Here is a 16863-nt window from a genome sequence, read left to right on the forward strand (position 1 = left end):
AAAATCTTATTCTGGCGAGGTGCAGTGGCTTATGCCTGTGATCCCAGCACTTTGGGAGGAGGACGGACTGCCTGTGCCCAGGAATTTAAGACCAGACTCTGCAACATGGAAAAATCCCATCTCTACAAAAAATACAAAAATTAGCCAGGCATCTTGGTGGATGTCTGTAGTCGCAGCTACTGGGGGACTGAGGTGGGAGGATCGCTTGCGCCTGGGAGGTTGAGGCTGCAGTGAGCCATGATCACACCATTGCATTCCAGCCTAGGTTCCAGAGCCAGACCCTTTCTGAAAACAAAACAAAACAGAACAAAAACAAAAACAAAAAAACCTCACTCTACTCTGATCAGCTATCCCAAATCCTGTAAGTTGGAAAATGAGGAATTTCAAACTAATGGTGTTTAATACTAGAAAAGTGAGGAGAAGGGAATAGCTTGATAAGACTAAGAAGAGCTGGTACATTAGAAATCCCAACATTGGAAAATGCCTGTGTGATATTATGAAATACAACTGATTGCTGAACATGGAGGCTAGGGGCACCCACCTCTGTGCCGTCGAAAATTCGACTGTAACTTCTGACTCTCCCAAAACTTTACTACTAATAGCCTACTGTTGGCCAGAAGCCTTACCAATAACATAAACAGTTGATTAACACGTTCTGTATGTTGTATGTATTATGTACTGTATTCTTACAATAAAGTTAAAGAGAAAATATTAAGAAAATCTTAAGGAAGAGAAAATACATTTACAGCACTGTACTGTATTTACCTTTATCATAAGCTTATATCATCTTACAAGATGACTTACAAGATGAGTCATCTATATGAAGTGTCAAGCAACCACAGCTGCAGACTTCATTCTACAGTACATATCAAGCAATTCACCTTTTTCTTATAATGTCATGACTTTTCCCTGCTTCTTGGGAAGACTTCCAGCATCACTAGTGGCACTTCATACTGTTCCCAAATGTTATTCAAGGTTTCAGTATTGCACTAAACATGATGAAAAATATGCAAGAACCATGAGATTTCACTTTTTACTGCAATATGCAATTTATGGGAGTGAATTGCTCATGAAGAGATGATTAGCATCACACAGAATTTTTTTTTTTTTTTTTGAGACGGAGTCTCGCTCTGTCGCCCAGGCTGGAGTGCAATGGCGCGATCTCCGCTCACTGCAAGCTCCGCCTCCCGGGATCCCGCCATTCTCCTGCCTCAGCCTCCTGAGTAGCTGGGACTACAGGCGCCCGCCATCGCGCCCGGCTAATTTTTTTGTATTTTTAGTAGAGACGGGGTTTCACTGTGTTAGCCAGGATGGTCTCGATCTCCTGACCTTGTGATCCGCCCGCCTCGGCCTCCCAAAGTGCTGGGATTACAGGCGTGAGCCACCGCGCCCGGCATCACACAGAATTTTAAGCAAACTGGCAACAATTGAGCAATAGGAGGTGGCTACAAAATTATTACAATAGTATAGTATATACTACCGTTAACTTTACACAGTTATGATTTAAAACTGCATCTTTACATTTGTTTACATTTCTCTCAACTACAAATGGTTCCATTGTACAAATGGTGTGTATGTATACGTTGTGATGCATTTTTACTTTTTTTTTTTTTGGAGATGGAGTCTCACTGTCACCCAGGCTGGAGTGCACTGGCACGATCTCAGCTCACTGCAACCTGCACCTCCCAGGTTCAAGTGATTCTCATACCTTAACCTCCCAAGTAGCTGGGACTATAGGCACGTGCCACCATGCCCAGCTAATTTCTGTATTTTCTTTTTTTTTTTTCTAGTAGAGACAGGGTTTCACCACGTTGGCCAGGTTGGTCTCAAACTCCTGACCTCAAGTGATCTGCTCAACTCGGTCTCCCAAAGTGATAAAGTGATGGGATTACAGGTGTGAGCCACTGCACCTGGCCAGCATTTTTACTTTTTATAATAGATTTGTATATGTTGTATGGTAGTAAATGATAAAACAGACTAGAATTTATATGTATTTAATATATTCATGCATGACATGCCTAACTTTTTCTAATTTTTTCAATACATCTAAGCTATGTAGCTTATTTTCAGGTTTTTCAAATTGTCACAAATATCAAAAGAATTTTCCAAAATATTTACTGAAAAAAATCCATGTATAAGTGGACCTGGATTTTTACCAATTAAAATCTTTGGAATCTTCAGTGTGATAAGTGTCTTTCTGTCGCTAATGAGTTGACTGAGGGCCGGCAACCCCTAGGTAGCTTCAAGATGGGGGCTCGTCCATGGAAAGATCAAGGCAAAATTAGAGGGTTGGGACTTATAGCCCTAACCTGCAACCTCATGGAGGGGAGTGGGACCTAAGGTTAAGTTGATCACCAATGGCCAATGATTTAATCACTCATGCCTACATAATGAAATTTCCATTAAAACCCAAAAGGACTGGGTTTGAGGAGCTTCTTAATAGGTAAACACATGGAAATCCCTGGAGGGTAGTCCACCCAGAAAGAGTTTGAAAGCTCTGTGCTCCTTCCTCCTTACCTTGCCCTATCTATCTCTTCATCTGATGTTCACTAGTATCCTTTGTAATATCTTTTATAATAAGCTGGTAAACATAGGTAAATGTTCCCCGAGCCATTCAAGCAAATTGACTGAACCCAAGTAGGGGGTCATGGGAGACAGCTGGTCAGTCAGATGCACAGGTAAAACAACCTGGGGCTTGCAACTGGCATCGGAAGTGGGAGCAGTCTTGTGGTACTGCATCCACAAATTGGGGGATCTGATGCTATCTCCGAGTAGATAGTGAACTGAATTGAATGGAAGGACACCCAGTTGGTGTCCACTGCAGAACTGATCGCTTGATTTTTTTTTTTCTTTTTTATCTTTTTTTGAAACGGAATCTCACTCTGTAGCCCAGGCTGGAGTGCAGTGGGGTGATCCCAGCTCACTATAACCTCCACCTCTCAGGTTCAAGTGATTCTACTGTCTCAGCCTCCCGAGTAGCTGGGACTACAGGTACATGCCACCATGCCTGGCTAATTTTTGTGTTATTGCTTGATTGTTTACCCCTCACATAGGGCATCAGAAGTATTTTGTGTTGGGAGAGTAGAGGAAAAACAGTTTTTTCACACTCCTGTATAACACATACTTCACATTGGTGTTGGTACAGATGATGTACTCAATTTCATCTGAGTAAGGGTTCTGGAAAGTAAAGGAGCTGGTTCTCATCCAGAGCCATTCTTGGTTCTTAGACCGGAACCGGAACATGACAGACAGCACTTGGCCTTTTAATTTCACCACCTGAAAAAGTTTTCATGCCATCAGTGGAACTCATAGAAAATTTTCATTACAAAAATAAATAAAAATTTTCCCATTTCTACAACCCTAAAACTCTTGTCATTGTCCTTGAGGCACCAGTATTTTTCAATATTAAAACAAAACGAGAGTAAAAACTAAGTGATTCAATATGGAAGCATATTTCTCATGCTTCCTTTCATCTAGAGTGCAGTGGTGCGATCTCTACTCACTGCAACCACCACCTCTCAGGTTCAAGCGATTCTCCTGCCTCAGTTTCCCAAGTGGCAGGGACTACAGGCACGTGCCACCACGCTCGGCTAATTTTTTGTATTTTTAGTAGAGACGGTGTATTCACCATGTTAGCCAGGATGGTCTTGATCTCCTGACCTCGTGATCCACCCGCCTCGGCTTCCCAAAGTGCTGGGATTACAGGCGTGAGCCACTGTGCCCAGCCTTTTTTTTTTTGAGACGGAGCCTCGCTCTGTCACCAGGCTGGAGTGCAGTGGCGCAATCTCAGCTCACTACAACCTCCGACTCACTGGTTCAAGCAATTCTCCTGCCTCAGCCTCTCGAGTAGCTGAGATTACAGGCACGTGCCACCATGCGCAGTTAATTTTTGTATTTTCAGTAGAGACAGGGTTTCACCATGTTGGCCAGGATGGTCTCAATTTCCTGACTTCGTGATCCGCCTGCCTTGGCCTCCCAAAGTGCTGGGATTATAGGCTTGAGCCACTGAGCCCGGCCAGAGACTCAAGCTTTCTTATTAGGTTGGTGCAAAAGTCATTGCATTTTTGCCATTAAAAAAAAAATGGCAAAAACCACAATTTCTTTTGCACCAACCTATTACTATTCTAGTCAAAAAGGAATAATACTTATTTCCAGGAAGGAAAAGACTGTTTCCCTACTTCCCTTGGGAAATCCATTAAAAATACTCTGAGCTACCTTTACAAGTCTATACCAGAAATTTGGTAAGTTTAATGACACTGAATATAGCTTACATGTTGCTCTTCAGTCCTATTTTTTCCCCTGAAATCTGAGAACATCTGTTTTCATTTTTTTTCTTTTTTTTCTTTTTTTCTTTGAGATGGAGTCTCACTCTACTGCCCAGGCTGGAGTGCAGTGCTGCAATCTTGGCTCACTGCAACCTCCGCCTCCCGGGTTCAAGTGATTCTCCTGCCTTAGCCTCCTGAGTAGCTGGGGACTACAGGTGTGCCCCACCACACCCAGCTAATTTTTGTATTTTTAGTAGAGATGGGTTTTCACCATGTTGGCCAGGCTGGTCTCAAACTCCTGACCTCAAATGATCTGCCTGCCTTGGCCTCCCAAAGTGCTGGGATTATAGGCATGAGCCACAGCGCCCAGACAACATCTGTTTTCACAGTATCTACAGAGGCTTCCATAAATAAAATTAAGTTGGCTTTAGTCTTGTTTTGCTTTTTAAAAGTAATTTAAGTTATTCTATTTTTTATTTTATTTTATTTTTAGACAGTCTTGCTTTATCACCCAGGCTGAAGTGTAGTGGGGCAATCTTGGGTCACTGCAAGCTCTGCCTCCTGGGTTCAAGCAATTCTCGTGCCTCAGCCTCCCAAGTAGTTGTGACTACAGGCATGAGCCACCATACCTGGCTAATTTTTGTATTTTTAATAGAGACAGGGTTTCAAGATGTTGGCCAGGCTGGTTCAAACTCCTGGCTTCAAGTGATCACCTGCCTCAGCCTCCCAAAGTGCTGGGATTACAGGTGTGAGTGACCATGCCCAGCCAATTTTAGGTTATTTTACACACTAGTCTCATGGAATAGAAAATAATCTTTTAACTCTATATTCCTAAAAATTAAAAAATAAAAAATAAAAAACCAGTATTAGAAGCCAACCACCTATTTTGTAATACTATGTATCAAATACTGGGTGATGTGTTTTATATTCATTACCTTATTTAATCTTCCCAACAACCATCTGAATTAAGGTACTATTAATATATTCATTGTATCAGTAAGGACACTACTGAGACTTAAAGAGGTTAATTAACTTGTCTAATACAAAGTAAAAACCGTTATCGAAAGCCGTCTATAAAATTCACCAGATATTTTCAGAAGCTGAAGCCTGAGAATGACAATTAACAGTCAGCTTATATAATTCATTACAACTCTCACTGATCCATAAAAGAACCGTCTAGGCTGGGCGCAATGGCTCACGCCTGTAATCCCAGCACTTTGGGAGGCTGAGGCGGGTGGATCACAAGGTCAGGAGATTGAGACCATCCTGGCCAACATGTTGAAACCCTGTCTCTACTAAAAATACAAAAATTAGCTGGGCATGGCAGCGCATGCCTGTAATTCCAGCTACTTGGGAGGCTGAGACAGGAGAATCGCTTGAACTCGGGAGGCAGAGGTTACAATGAGCCGAGATCACACACTACACTCCACCCTGGCGACAGAGCTAGACTCCTAAAAAAAAAATTAACTGTATAAAATGAATTTTTCTACTACAAGCTTAGTGAAGTATACCGTTTTTTTTTTTTTTTCTTTTTTTTTTTTTTGAGACAGAGTCTAGCTCTGCCATCCAGGCTGGAGTACAGTGGTATGATCTCAGCTCACTGCAACTTCTGCCTCCCCGGTTCAAGTGATTCTTGTGCCTCAGCCTCCCGAGTACCTGGGATTACAGGCATGCACCACCATACCAGGCTAATTTTTTGTATTTTTAGTAGAGATGGGGTTTCACTGTGTTGGCCGGGCTGGTCTTGAACTCCTGGCCTCAAGTGATCCACCTGCCTCAGCCTCCCAGAGAGCTGGGATTATAGGTGTGAGCCACGGCGCCCAGATGAGAACATCTATTTTCACAGCATCTACAGAGATTGGGTGCATGAGCCACCATGCTTGGCCCAATAGTTTAAATACCTTAAAGACAGCTCCTTGGATACAGTTAATTGAATACAAGACAGTAAATAGCCAAAGCCAAACAGAAATACCTTGGGGATTATCCATAATTTCAAAGTATTAATCCTTTTCTATTTCTTAAAAATGCAGATTAAGTACTAAAGAACATAAAACTGTAGTGCTTGCCACAGTGTTCAGTTAATCAGTAGTCAATATTTATGGAGTGAATATGATACATATTTATTCAGAACCAAACCAGGAAAAAAGTTACCTGTTGGAAGCTGTCTCTTAGAAGCTGCTGGTCTTCAGGATGACAGAATTCCACAATATTCTTTCCTAAGAGTTCCTAGAAGAGAGAAAGAAAAGTATGATATATACTTTTTTTTTAAGATGGAGTTTTGCTCTTGTTGCCCAGGCTGGAGTACAATGGCGCGATCTTGGCTCACTATAACCTCCGCCTCCTGGGTTCAAGCAATTCTCCTGCCTCAACCTCCCAAGTAAATGGGATTACAGACATGTGCTATCACACCTGGCTAATTTTGTATTTTTGTTTAGTAGAGACAGGGTTTCACCATGTTGGTCAGGCTGGTCTCGAACTCCTGACCTCAAGTGATCCACCTGCCTCGGCCTCCCAAAGTGCTGGGATTACAGGTGTGAGCCACCATACCCAGCCAAGATATATACTTTTATGGTCATCTAACTGGCCTGGCCCATCAGCTGGGGACCTGGGTTTTATTTCTTCTGTTTTGATCCTAAGATTATAGTTAAGCGTGGAGGGAAAAATAAGACAATAAACAAAAGATGAAATATGCTAAAAGAAGACAGAATCTGTTAAGGAGCTGGCTTCTAAAACATTTTTCTTTTTCAGAATATTATATATTTATTTTAATGAGATTATAAATTTTAGGTATAATTTATATTCATAATTCAGCCTTTCTAAGTGTATGATTTGATGACTTCTACTAAATTTATACAATTGTGCAATGATTACCACAATCCAGTTTTAGAACACGTTCACTGCCTCAAAAAGTTCCCTTGGACTATCTGCAGTCACTCTCTGTTCCCACTCCCCTCCCCAGCCAACCACAAATCTGCTTTCTGCCTCTCTAGTTCTGCTATTTCTACAAATTTCATATAAATAAAACAAAACAGTATGTGGTCTTTTGGGTCTAGCTTCTTTCACTGAGCATGGTATTTTTGAAGTTCATCTACATGGTTGCATTATCAGTAGTTTATTCCTTTTTATGCTGAGTAGTATTCTAACATGGATACAACACAGTTGTGTATTCATTTACAAAATGTTAATGGACGTTTAAATAGTTTCCATTTTTTGGCTATTATGAATAATACAGATACGAACTGTGTACAACTATGTACAAATCTATGTGTGAACATGTTTTCATTTCTCTTAGGTAGATACTTAGGAATGAAATTGCTAGGTTATAGGATAAGAGTATGTTTAACTTTGTAGGAAATTGCCAAAATGCTTTTGCAAAGTAGCTATACCATTTTACAAGTCTATCAGCAATGTATGAGGGTTCCTTCCAGCTTCTACACATTTTCAACAATACTTTTTGATTATAGCCATTCTAGTGGGTATCTCATTGTGATTTTAATTTGCAGTTTCCTAAGGGTAAAAAGATGTTGAGCATCTTTTCATGTGCATAAATGCATATTTATTCTTTGGTCAAATGTCAAGTCTTGTGCCCTTTTTTACCAGCTGTTTGTCTTAATGAGTTATTTATATATTCCTGGTACAAAGCCTCTTTCAGATATATGATTTGTAACTATTTTCTCTCCATTTATGTCTGGTTTTTTTCATTTTCTTAATAATATCCTTTAAAGACGGCAAACTTTAATTACAATTAAATCCAATTTATCATTTTTTTTCTTCTGTGAATCATGCTTTTAGTGTCATGTAAGAAATCTGTTCCTTAACTCAAAATCACAGAGATTTTCTCCTAGGAGTTTATTTGTAACTTTAGCTCTTACACATTTAGGCCTTTGAGCTGATTTTGTAAATTGTATAAGATAAGATCTATGTGTTTTTATTTTTGGGTGTGGTTTATTTTTTTTGCATACAGATATCGAATTGTTCCATTTGTTAGAAATATTTATTTTATCCATTGAATTGTCTTGGCACCTTTGCTGAAAATTAGTTGACAAGTATAAGAATAGACCTTATTCTGATCTATTGATCTATGTATCTATCCTTACACCAACACCACACTGTCTTGGTAATAGCTTTATAGTTAGTGTTGAATCAGGTAGTGTACATTCTCTTTGTTCTTTGTTTTCAAGACCTCTTTTTCACCAACCTCTTTCACATAGCCACAGCCAGAAGTCTTTCCTTCCCACAACCCTTTTAAAAGTTTATATGATGAGTCAATTCAGAGATGGCTAACTGGTCTGTTGCACGAGTAAATTATAATAACTGGTGCTAAATCTGCATGTTTTATGGGCCATTATTCATTTAGGTAATTACGTGAATTATCTAAATGTGGCTATACTGGTGTAACTAATTAATATGAGTACCTTTGAATCATTATCTGTATTAATATGAATAACAAAAAATAAATACATATTTGTACCTGCTGCTCCCACCTGGTTTGACAAGCCGTATTTCTCTACATGAGATGACAGTCCTAATAGGAAGCTGAAAATAATGTTAGGTACTAACAGAATATGATGATCTCTTTTTCTCAACTGAGGTTGGTATGTTTTGGCTATCTTAGGAACTACATGATTACATAATCTCCAAACAGCCATAGGAAAATGGAGGCCTAGGTATTAGTGATGTAATAGCTCCAGCTCCTCACCTGCGGTTGGTAGCCAACAGTAGCCACACAGCGGTGATCCACAAAAGTGAAGATTCCCTCAATGTTGTGTCGGGAGATGAACTCTGTTGGTTGACAAACATTACTCATGTCTGTACAATTGGGAGAACTAGTTACCTGAGAGTGAAGAGATAAAAATGAGGTAAAATGACACCAGTCTTTACAGATGTATTTCCTATCTCCTCATGGTCTTTTGCATACACATAAGATTCCATTTTAGGACTTTCTAAACGTTCACATTTTATCCAAAAAGGAAAAAAAATGACAATCACAATCAGACAAGGCATAAGGTCTAGCTCTACTCCCAAACATTTACACTTTACCAAGTTAGTAAAGTAAGAATAAAGTTTATTCAACCCAAAATCCACATACTTTCATCTAGCTAGGCTGAGCTCATTACTCAGGCTGATATGGTACAAGTAACCAAGAAACTTATCTATACTTATGAAAAAAAATCAAAATAATTCCACTTTTCTAATGTTAGTCAGGTAATGATAAAATGAAAAGGATCTTTCTTCTTTTGTACAGGGGGAAAGGAGATTAACTGGCAATTGAAAATTAAGCATAGTAAAGCTAAAATTAAGACAAGGGGAAAAAGATCTCCCTCCTCTCATGCTTTTCAACTTCTACTTAAGTCCAAGAATAGCAATGGTCACTATAAATGCCATATTCCTTCAAATTTTTACAGTTTTGTGGAATTCTTCATTTGTATTCAGAAAGTAAAAGAAAATTAACAGGAATGAGTCCTGAAGATTTTTTCTAATTGAAAGGGGATATACATGTGGAAAATTCATACTTGCCTGCAATCTGCCAATGGCCACTAGGCAAAACTTGCTTCCCTGGCCAGCCTCTGGGTCATCATCTGGGAGGGAAACACCTTCAGAAAGGTGAGGTTAAAAGGTTTAACAGGGACCTCCAACTCAAATGCCTTCAAAACTCAGACAAGTAAAGATTCAAAATAGACCTATTTATGGGCCAGGTACCGTGGCTCACGCCTGTAATCCCAACAATTTGGGAAGCCGAGGTGGGCAGATCACTTGAGGACAGGAGCTTGAGGCCAGCCTGACCAACACGGTGAAACCCCATCTCTACTAAAAATACAAAAATTAGCCAGGCGTGGTGGCATGCGCCTGTAATCTCAGCTACTTGGGAGGCTGAGGAGAGAGAATCACTTGAACCCAGGAGGTAGAGGCTTCAGAGAACCGAGATCGCACCACTGCACTCCAGTCTGGGTGACAGACAGAGTGAGACTCCCTCTCAAAAAAAAAAAAAACAAAAAGCAAAACAAAACAAAATACATCCAGTTATGAAGAGGCTAAGCATAAAGCAATAGAGAATGATAAGTAAGAATAAAAATAAACAATTACATAAAATTTACCATATATGCCAGTCATTGTTTTAAGTATTTACATATATATGGATTCCTACCTTTTACCCATGTTAATTATAGTAAACTGGAAATACAAGTCCTACCCAGAGTATTCTAAAAAACTATGCTGGCCAAATAAGGCATATATGAAGACATCCATTCTATGACCGTGTTATAGGCAGAAAATGTATGCTTTGCCTAATCTGTGACTTTTAAAGTTAGCAAGCAACCCAAAATGAAGTTATACCAACCATCAATAGTTATTCATGTCCCTTGGAAAAGAGAGAAACCAATGTTTTATAGAGAAAAGGAAGAAGACTGCATTTCTCCCCTATTGTTTGCACAGTTATATTCTTTTTATCCAGAAAAATAGTACTCCTTGATGCTACACAGAGGTATGAAAGATAACATACTTTAAATGTATGGATTATGTAGTATATAGACTAAGTAATTCAAATGTCATTACTACTTCAGTGAAATTTTTTTTAATTACATTAACTACTTTTATTGGGTACCTGCCACATGCCAGGCACTGGGCTGGATGCTTTCCTTAAATTAAATCTAATCCTCACAAAACCCCTATACAGGATGTACTAACTCCAAATTACAGATGAGAAAACTGAGCTTTATAAAGGTCAAGCAACTTACCCTAGGCAATGCCACTAATAAATAACAATGACAGGAATCATACCCAGGTTTTTCCACGTCCAAAGTTTAACCTCTTTCTGAAACACATCACCTTGCTTCTCTTTTCTCTTAGTTTCTGTCTCCCCCAAATCCCTACTTTCCAATAATATCCATGCGGCAGGGAAGTAATAAAGTTGCTAAGATTTGGAAACTCTGACAAGCCAACTTAAAACGTTGATCCCTGCAACCCAATCACCTTTCTCACATTCCGTGTTTGACCTCAAGTTCTAGTAAAGCCAATCTGCTCAAAGCTTGATTTAAAGCCTTTGCAGAGAATATCCTCAATAAGTTATTACAATAAAGGCATTTCCCCCTTTTCCCTCAAAGTCTTGTTCCTAGTTTAGAAAGCTTTCTCAAATTAACTGCATTCAATGTCTATGCTTCTTTGCAAGAAGTGCTTAGAACACATATGTTCAGTATAAATTTGTGCATTAAAGACCACATTCTGTGACATAGCCAACACTGAATCATTTTCCAGCCTGAATTATCTATCTCCTCAACTGGAATAAAAGCTCAATAACGGAAGGGAAAGATTGTGTATTTTACTTTCCTATTTTCTTTCATATTATACAAAAGTACATTTCATATACCAGGTATATAATAAATATTAGTTTTCATGGACTCTGTGAGAAACCAACGGTTCTAAGGGGAAATATCTACTGTTTCACTTTCTTACCTGCTGGGGGCCAGGCCTTGATGTAGCCTGTGCAGTGGACCACCACGAAGTGAGGTTCCCCATCCTTTACAGAGCCAAGTCCATTCCTAGAAGAGTTACAGGAATTAGAAAAAAAAAAATCTACCCAGTAAAACTCAAAGGGCAATGCTGGCTTAGTACCTTTAAGTTTAGGCTCTTAGGAGTTTACAAAACAGGATAATCAGCTTTCCCACCCAAAAATGACCACCACATTTTTACCCTTGCCAAAGTAAAGTAACCAAAAGGTATGCAGTAGGAGGAAAGCAGGTAAAATAGCATAGCAACTTCCTTAAACAGGATTTTCAAGAGAAGTTTTAGAAGTTTAGGAAAATATTGCCAGAAAAAAAAGTAACTGGGAGGTAAGGGATGAAAGTGAGGGCTGCTGAAGGAACAACTACAGTAAGATAGGTAAAAATGTGATGATCTCTACTGGTATTTGGCCATCCCTTTGGTTTTCACCACTTAGGATCTCACCTGCATCTGTTCCTCACAAAGCTCAGCCTATTCACAGCAACTGGGTCCACAGAGCTACTGCCACACCTGTTTCAAAGAACAAAGAGATTAAAAGCAATCAGGCTGCACTATCAAAGAACTTTCCACAGTAATAGCAGAATAACAGGCTCTGGATACAATTAGACATAGAAAATTGGTAATGCTTCTAATAATGAAGGATAAAGGTAAGTCAGGTTTAGTATTTCTAGAACTTTTAGAATTTGAAGTCAAAATGTTCCATATATTCTTCAAATGCAAATATTCTCAACAACAAGAGTTGGTAAGCTTTTTCTGTAAAGTACCAGATAGTAAGTATTTTCAGCTTCATGGGCCAGAAGGTCTGTTGCAACTAGTCAACTCTAGCATTATAGCATGAAAGTAGCCATAGATAATATGTAAAAATATGGGCATGGCTATGTTCCAATAAAACTTTATTTACAAACAAAGGGCTGTGGTTTGCTTACTCCTGCTCTACATTAACCACAACTTAATGTAATTGCTATAGTTCATTATTATCTCACTCTTGCCTATGTCTTTGCATTAGCCATGTCCACATATTGGGATACTCCTGCCAATGCTACTTTCCCTCTCCCCATTCTATAAAATAAAAATAAAACTTACATAGGGTTAATACATGTCATGCTCTGTTCTAAATATCTTTACATATATTAATTCATCTAATCTTCATAACAACTTTATAAAGTCAGTATTAACATTATCGCCATTGAGATGATTAAATCAAAGCACAATATAGTCATGTAATCATCCAAGGTTTCAGAAGATAGCATCAAAGCTAGAATTCAAATCCACAGAATATGGATTAAAACAAAATCCAGCAGTCTGAGTCTAGAAGCTACTCTAAGTTACAAGCTGGGCACAGTGGTTCAGGCCTGTAATCTCAGCACTTTGGGAGGCCGAGACAGGCGAATCACTTGAGGTCAAGAGTTTGAGGCCGGCTGGCCAACATGGTGAAACACTGTTTCTACTAAAATACAAAAATTAGCCAGCTGTGGTGGCATGCGCCTGCAATCCAGCTACTCAGGAAACTGAGGCATGAGAATCGCTTGAACCTAGGAGGTAGAGGTTGTAGTGAGCCAAGATCATGCCACTGCACTCCAACCTGGGCAAAAGAGCAAGACTCTGTCTCAAAAAAATAAATAAATAAAAATAAAAATAAATCACTAAACCACATAATGTTCAATTTTGTGCCTCTCCAAGCAAACCTTTAATATCCTACCCATAATTTCTAGCAACCATCCTTTTCGTACAATGTAGTCAATTTCCATTATATAACCTGAATTTTGTGACCCCAAGATGTCTTTTGTACCTGTTTAGAAAGGACCACCATCTTTTCTACAGAATCCTAAAATATACAGTATATCATTTATAAACACTAAACACTAACTGAAAGACATAGGAAGTCTCAAATTTCTAACCAAAAACAAAAAGAAGAAATGGTCTGAGTAAATGGATATTGCCTTGTGTTTTAATGGGGAAAAAGTACAGGTTTTGTAGTCAGACAACTATGAATTAAAACAAAATCCTGTATCAAACACTATGTAATAGTGGGAAATTCATTTCTTTTTCTCTTTTTTTTTTTTGAGACAGTTTTACTCTTTTTGCCTAGGCTGGAGTGCAATGGCACAATCTCGGCTCACTGCAACCTCTGCCTCCTGGGTTCAAGCAATTGTCCTGCCTCAGCCTCCGAGTGGCTGGGATTACAGGTGCACACCACCACACCCGTCGAATTTTGTATTTTTTTTTAGTAGGGATGGGGTATCACCATGGTGGCCAGGCTGGTCTCGAACTCCTGACCTTAGGTGATCCACCCTCCCCAGCCTACCAAAGTGCTGGGATTAGAGGCTTCAGCCACTGTACCCAGCCAAGTTCATTTCTTTATATATGTTTTTCCATCTGCAAAACGGTAACCATCAATCTTACACTACAGGGCAATTGTGAGGATGAAATAAGATGACAGAAAGCACCTATCATAGTGTCTGGGAAGTTCAGAAACATTAGTTCCTTTACCAAATACTTTATTCTGTGTTACAATCCATCCGGGTAGGGAGAGTTAAATTTAATCCACTGGAGCTAATCCAACTTAACTCCAACAGAAATAAAACTCTCAGCTCTTGATCCTTCCTATACCAAATCACAATCCTCAGCTTGACACTCACCTCATTCGGCAAATAAATGATCTCCTTGAGCCCATACACATTCTCATGGAAGACTGTTGACCTTCCTTTTTCACTGTTCCAGTCTTTAGATCCAGGATACGCCCTGAAGGAGGATGTGAAGAGCAGTCTGGAGTGCATTTTTGTGTGTGGGGAAGAGGGGGAGAGACACTGAAGGCAAAGATAAGTAAGCATCCTATTCATGCCCTTAATCTCCTTGCTTAGAACTGACCAAGCAGGAGATGATTTTTTTTTTTTAAGTCTAAAATACTTCAATTATCATCAATGAATCTCACTCTTAAGTTCAAAGGCAGCACTGAAAATAACATTGTGCAAGGAAAAGTAGGAGTGGAAAGTAGTATTAGAAAACAAGAGGCAAGGCTATATTCTCATGCCTGATTATTTGTATACACATACAGACATACATACAGAGTAAACGTCAGTGGTTGAAAAACAAGTAATTTTCTGTAGTCTCAGCTAATCAGGAGGCTGAGGCAGGAGGACTGCTTGAGCGCAGGAGTTTGAGGCTATAGTGTGCTATGACTGTGCCTGTGAAGAGTCACTGTACTCCAGCCTCAGCAATAAAGCAAGACCTTGTCTCAAAACAAAACAAAAATAAAAAATTTTACAAATAAAAAAACCAAGTAATTTTATATGTTATAGAAACATATATATCTGTTTGTCTTCTTTATTATATAGAAACGAAGAACAACTTTTGGGGAAAAGGAAGAACTAGAAAAATGAAATCATAAAAACATACAGGAGGGGAAAACTGGTCAAGTGCAGTGGCCCATGCCGGTAATCCCAGCACTTTGAGAAGCCAAGGTGGGAGGAATGCTGAAGACCAGGAGTTTGAGACCAGTCTGGGCAACAGACAGAACCTGTCTCTACAAAAAATTTAAAAATTGGCCAAGTGTGGTGACATGAACTACTCCTAGCTACTCAAGAAGCTGTAAGAAGGCAGATCACTTCAGCCCAGAAGAGTTCAAGATTACAGTAACCTATGATGCACCACTGCACTCCAGCCTAGGCAAGAGAGTGAGACCCTGTTTCTTTTTGGGGGGGAAAAAAAGGAGAAAAACTAAAGATCAACAACACTAATATGAGTATATTGAAATTTCTTGCATTTTAACTACCAGTTTTTATCTGCTTCCACTTTAAATTTTTTTCTAGAGTTGCTCAAGAATAGATATGACTTGTTTCCTCTAGCCAAACTCTGGCCAAAAGACTGAACATAATAAAATAGGGGAGAAAAAAAGAACAACAGTACAGATACAAACAACAACATAAAACACCTTGTACACCGACCAATGACCATATCTATAGAATAAAAAGCTGTTATCATTGAACCTAGCACAAAGCCAAGCACTAGGAGGTAGAAAAAATACCAGATAATTATCCATACAAATGAGATAAAAGCATGGGTAATTCCCTTAGAATGGAAAAAAAAAAAAAAAAGTACTGTAAGTTTGGCTTTTACTGTTCTATTTACACTAATATTAAGATAAATGTAAAATATTATCATTAATGAAATATTTTCTAAGGATGAGCCACAAAGTAGATAATCTCATATGGATAAAAAGAACTCCTTTATATTCATTAAAGGAGAAAATTCTTGAAGTCTTGCCAGAGTCAACAAACCAATTTAAAGGCTAAAACATCTCTTAAGCCTCAGGAAAAAAAGAAGAAAGGGCTTCTCATTCATTTCCCATACACATAACTCTCACCTGTCAGGGCATTTTCCGAAGTGGAAAGCTGCTCACGAAGTTTATCCACATCATCTGGGTGCACCTGATCATAGAGTGTGCTGCCAAACCATTCAGACTGTGGCTGGTTCAAAACAGGAGTCACGGAGTCAGAGACATACACCACCCTGCCTGTCTCACATGAGACAATAAACAGAAAGCCATCTGCTGCCTCCAAGATCAAATGTTTCAGTTCCTGCCCAAGAAAAAGAAATAGAAGTTAATATTGAACTCTGAAAAAACAAGTATTTCTATTCACAGGAAGAAGTAAGACACTTCAGGCCATATGCATCTCTCCATAAGCAACTGCTGGCTCACACCTGATCCATAGTCACAGGTTTCCACCCTAAACGTAGTTACCTTCAAAAATAAGAAAGTTTTTTCTAATACATATTTCTTCACTTTCTCTGTCACTATCCACCTCTTCCTCTCTATCTCAGGATTCAAGAAGAATAATAAGGCTTGGGCTAGGCACAGCGGCTCATGCCTGTAATCCCAGCACTTTGGGAGGTCAAAGTGGGAGGGTCACTCGAATCCAGGAGTTCAAGACCAGCCTGGACAACAGGGCGAAACTCCGTCTTTACAAACAAACAAAACAAAACACACAAAAAAAACTAGCCAGGTGTGGTGGCACATGACTGTAGTCCCAGCTACTCGGGAGGCTGAGGTGGGAGGATCACTTGAGCCTGGGAAGCAGAGGTTGCAATGAGCTGAGATCAC

General features: G+C 39.3%; 1 protein-coding gene across 7 annotated transcripts in view; it reads right to left on the minus strand.

The window, feature by feature from the left end:
- The window catches only part of ARNT (aryl hydrocarbon receptor nuclear translocator), a 66664-nt gene that overhangs the window by 11570 nt on the left and 38231 nt on the right, over positions 1–16863 (minus strand). For 4 of the 7 annotated variants that reach the window (XM_050749957.1, XM_050749965.1, XM_050749964.1 and 1 more), the window contains 8 exons: positions 16126–16339; positions 14402–14504; positions 12207–12272; positions 11715–11800; positions 9783–9859; positions 8965–9099; positions 6417–6491; positions 3125–3276 (listed from right to left, as the gene is read on the minus strand). In XM_050749957.1, the coding sequence (XP_050605914.1) occupies positions 3125–3276; positions 6417–6491; positions 8965–9099; positions 9783–9859; positions 11715–11800; positions 12207–12272; positions 14402–14504; positions 16126–16339 (908 nt within the window). Of the gene's footprint in view, positions 1–3124; positions 3277–6416; positions 6492–8964; positions 9100–9782; positions 9860–11714; positions 11801–12206; positions 12273–14401; positions 14529–16125; positions 16340–16863 lie in introns of all 7 variants that reach the window. The other 3 variants (XM_050749950.1, XM_050749943.1, XM_050749961.1) reach the window with 1 other exon arrangement.

This window comes from Macaca thibetana, chromosome 1 (assembly GCF_024542745.1).
Source record: "Macaca thibetana thibetana isolate TM-01 chromosome 1, ASM2454274v1, whole genome shotgun sequence".
Lineage (NCBI taxonomy): Eukaryota > Metazoa > Chordata > Mammalia > Primates > Cercopithecidae > Macaca > Macaca thibetana.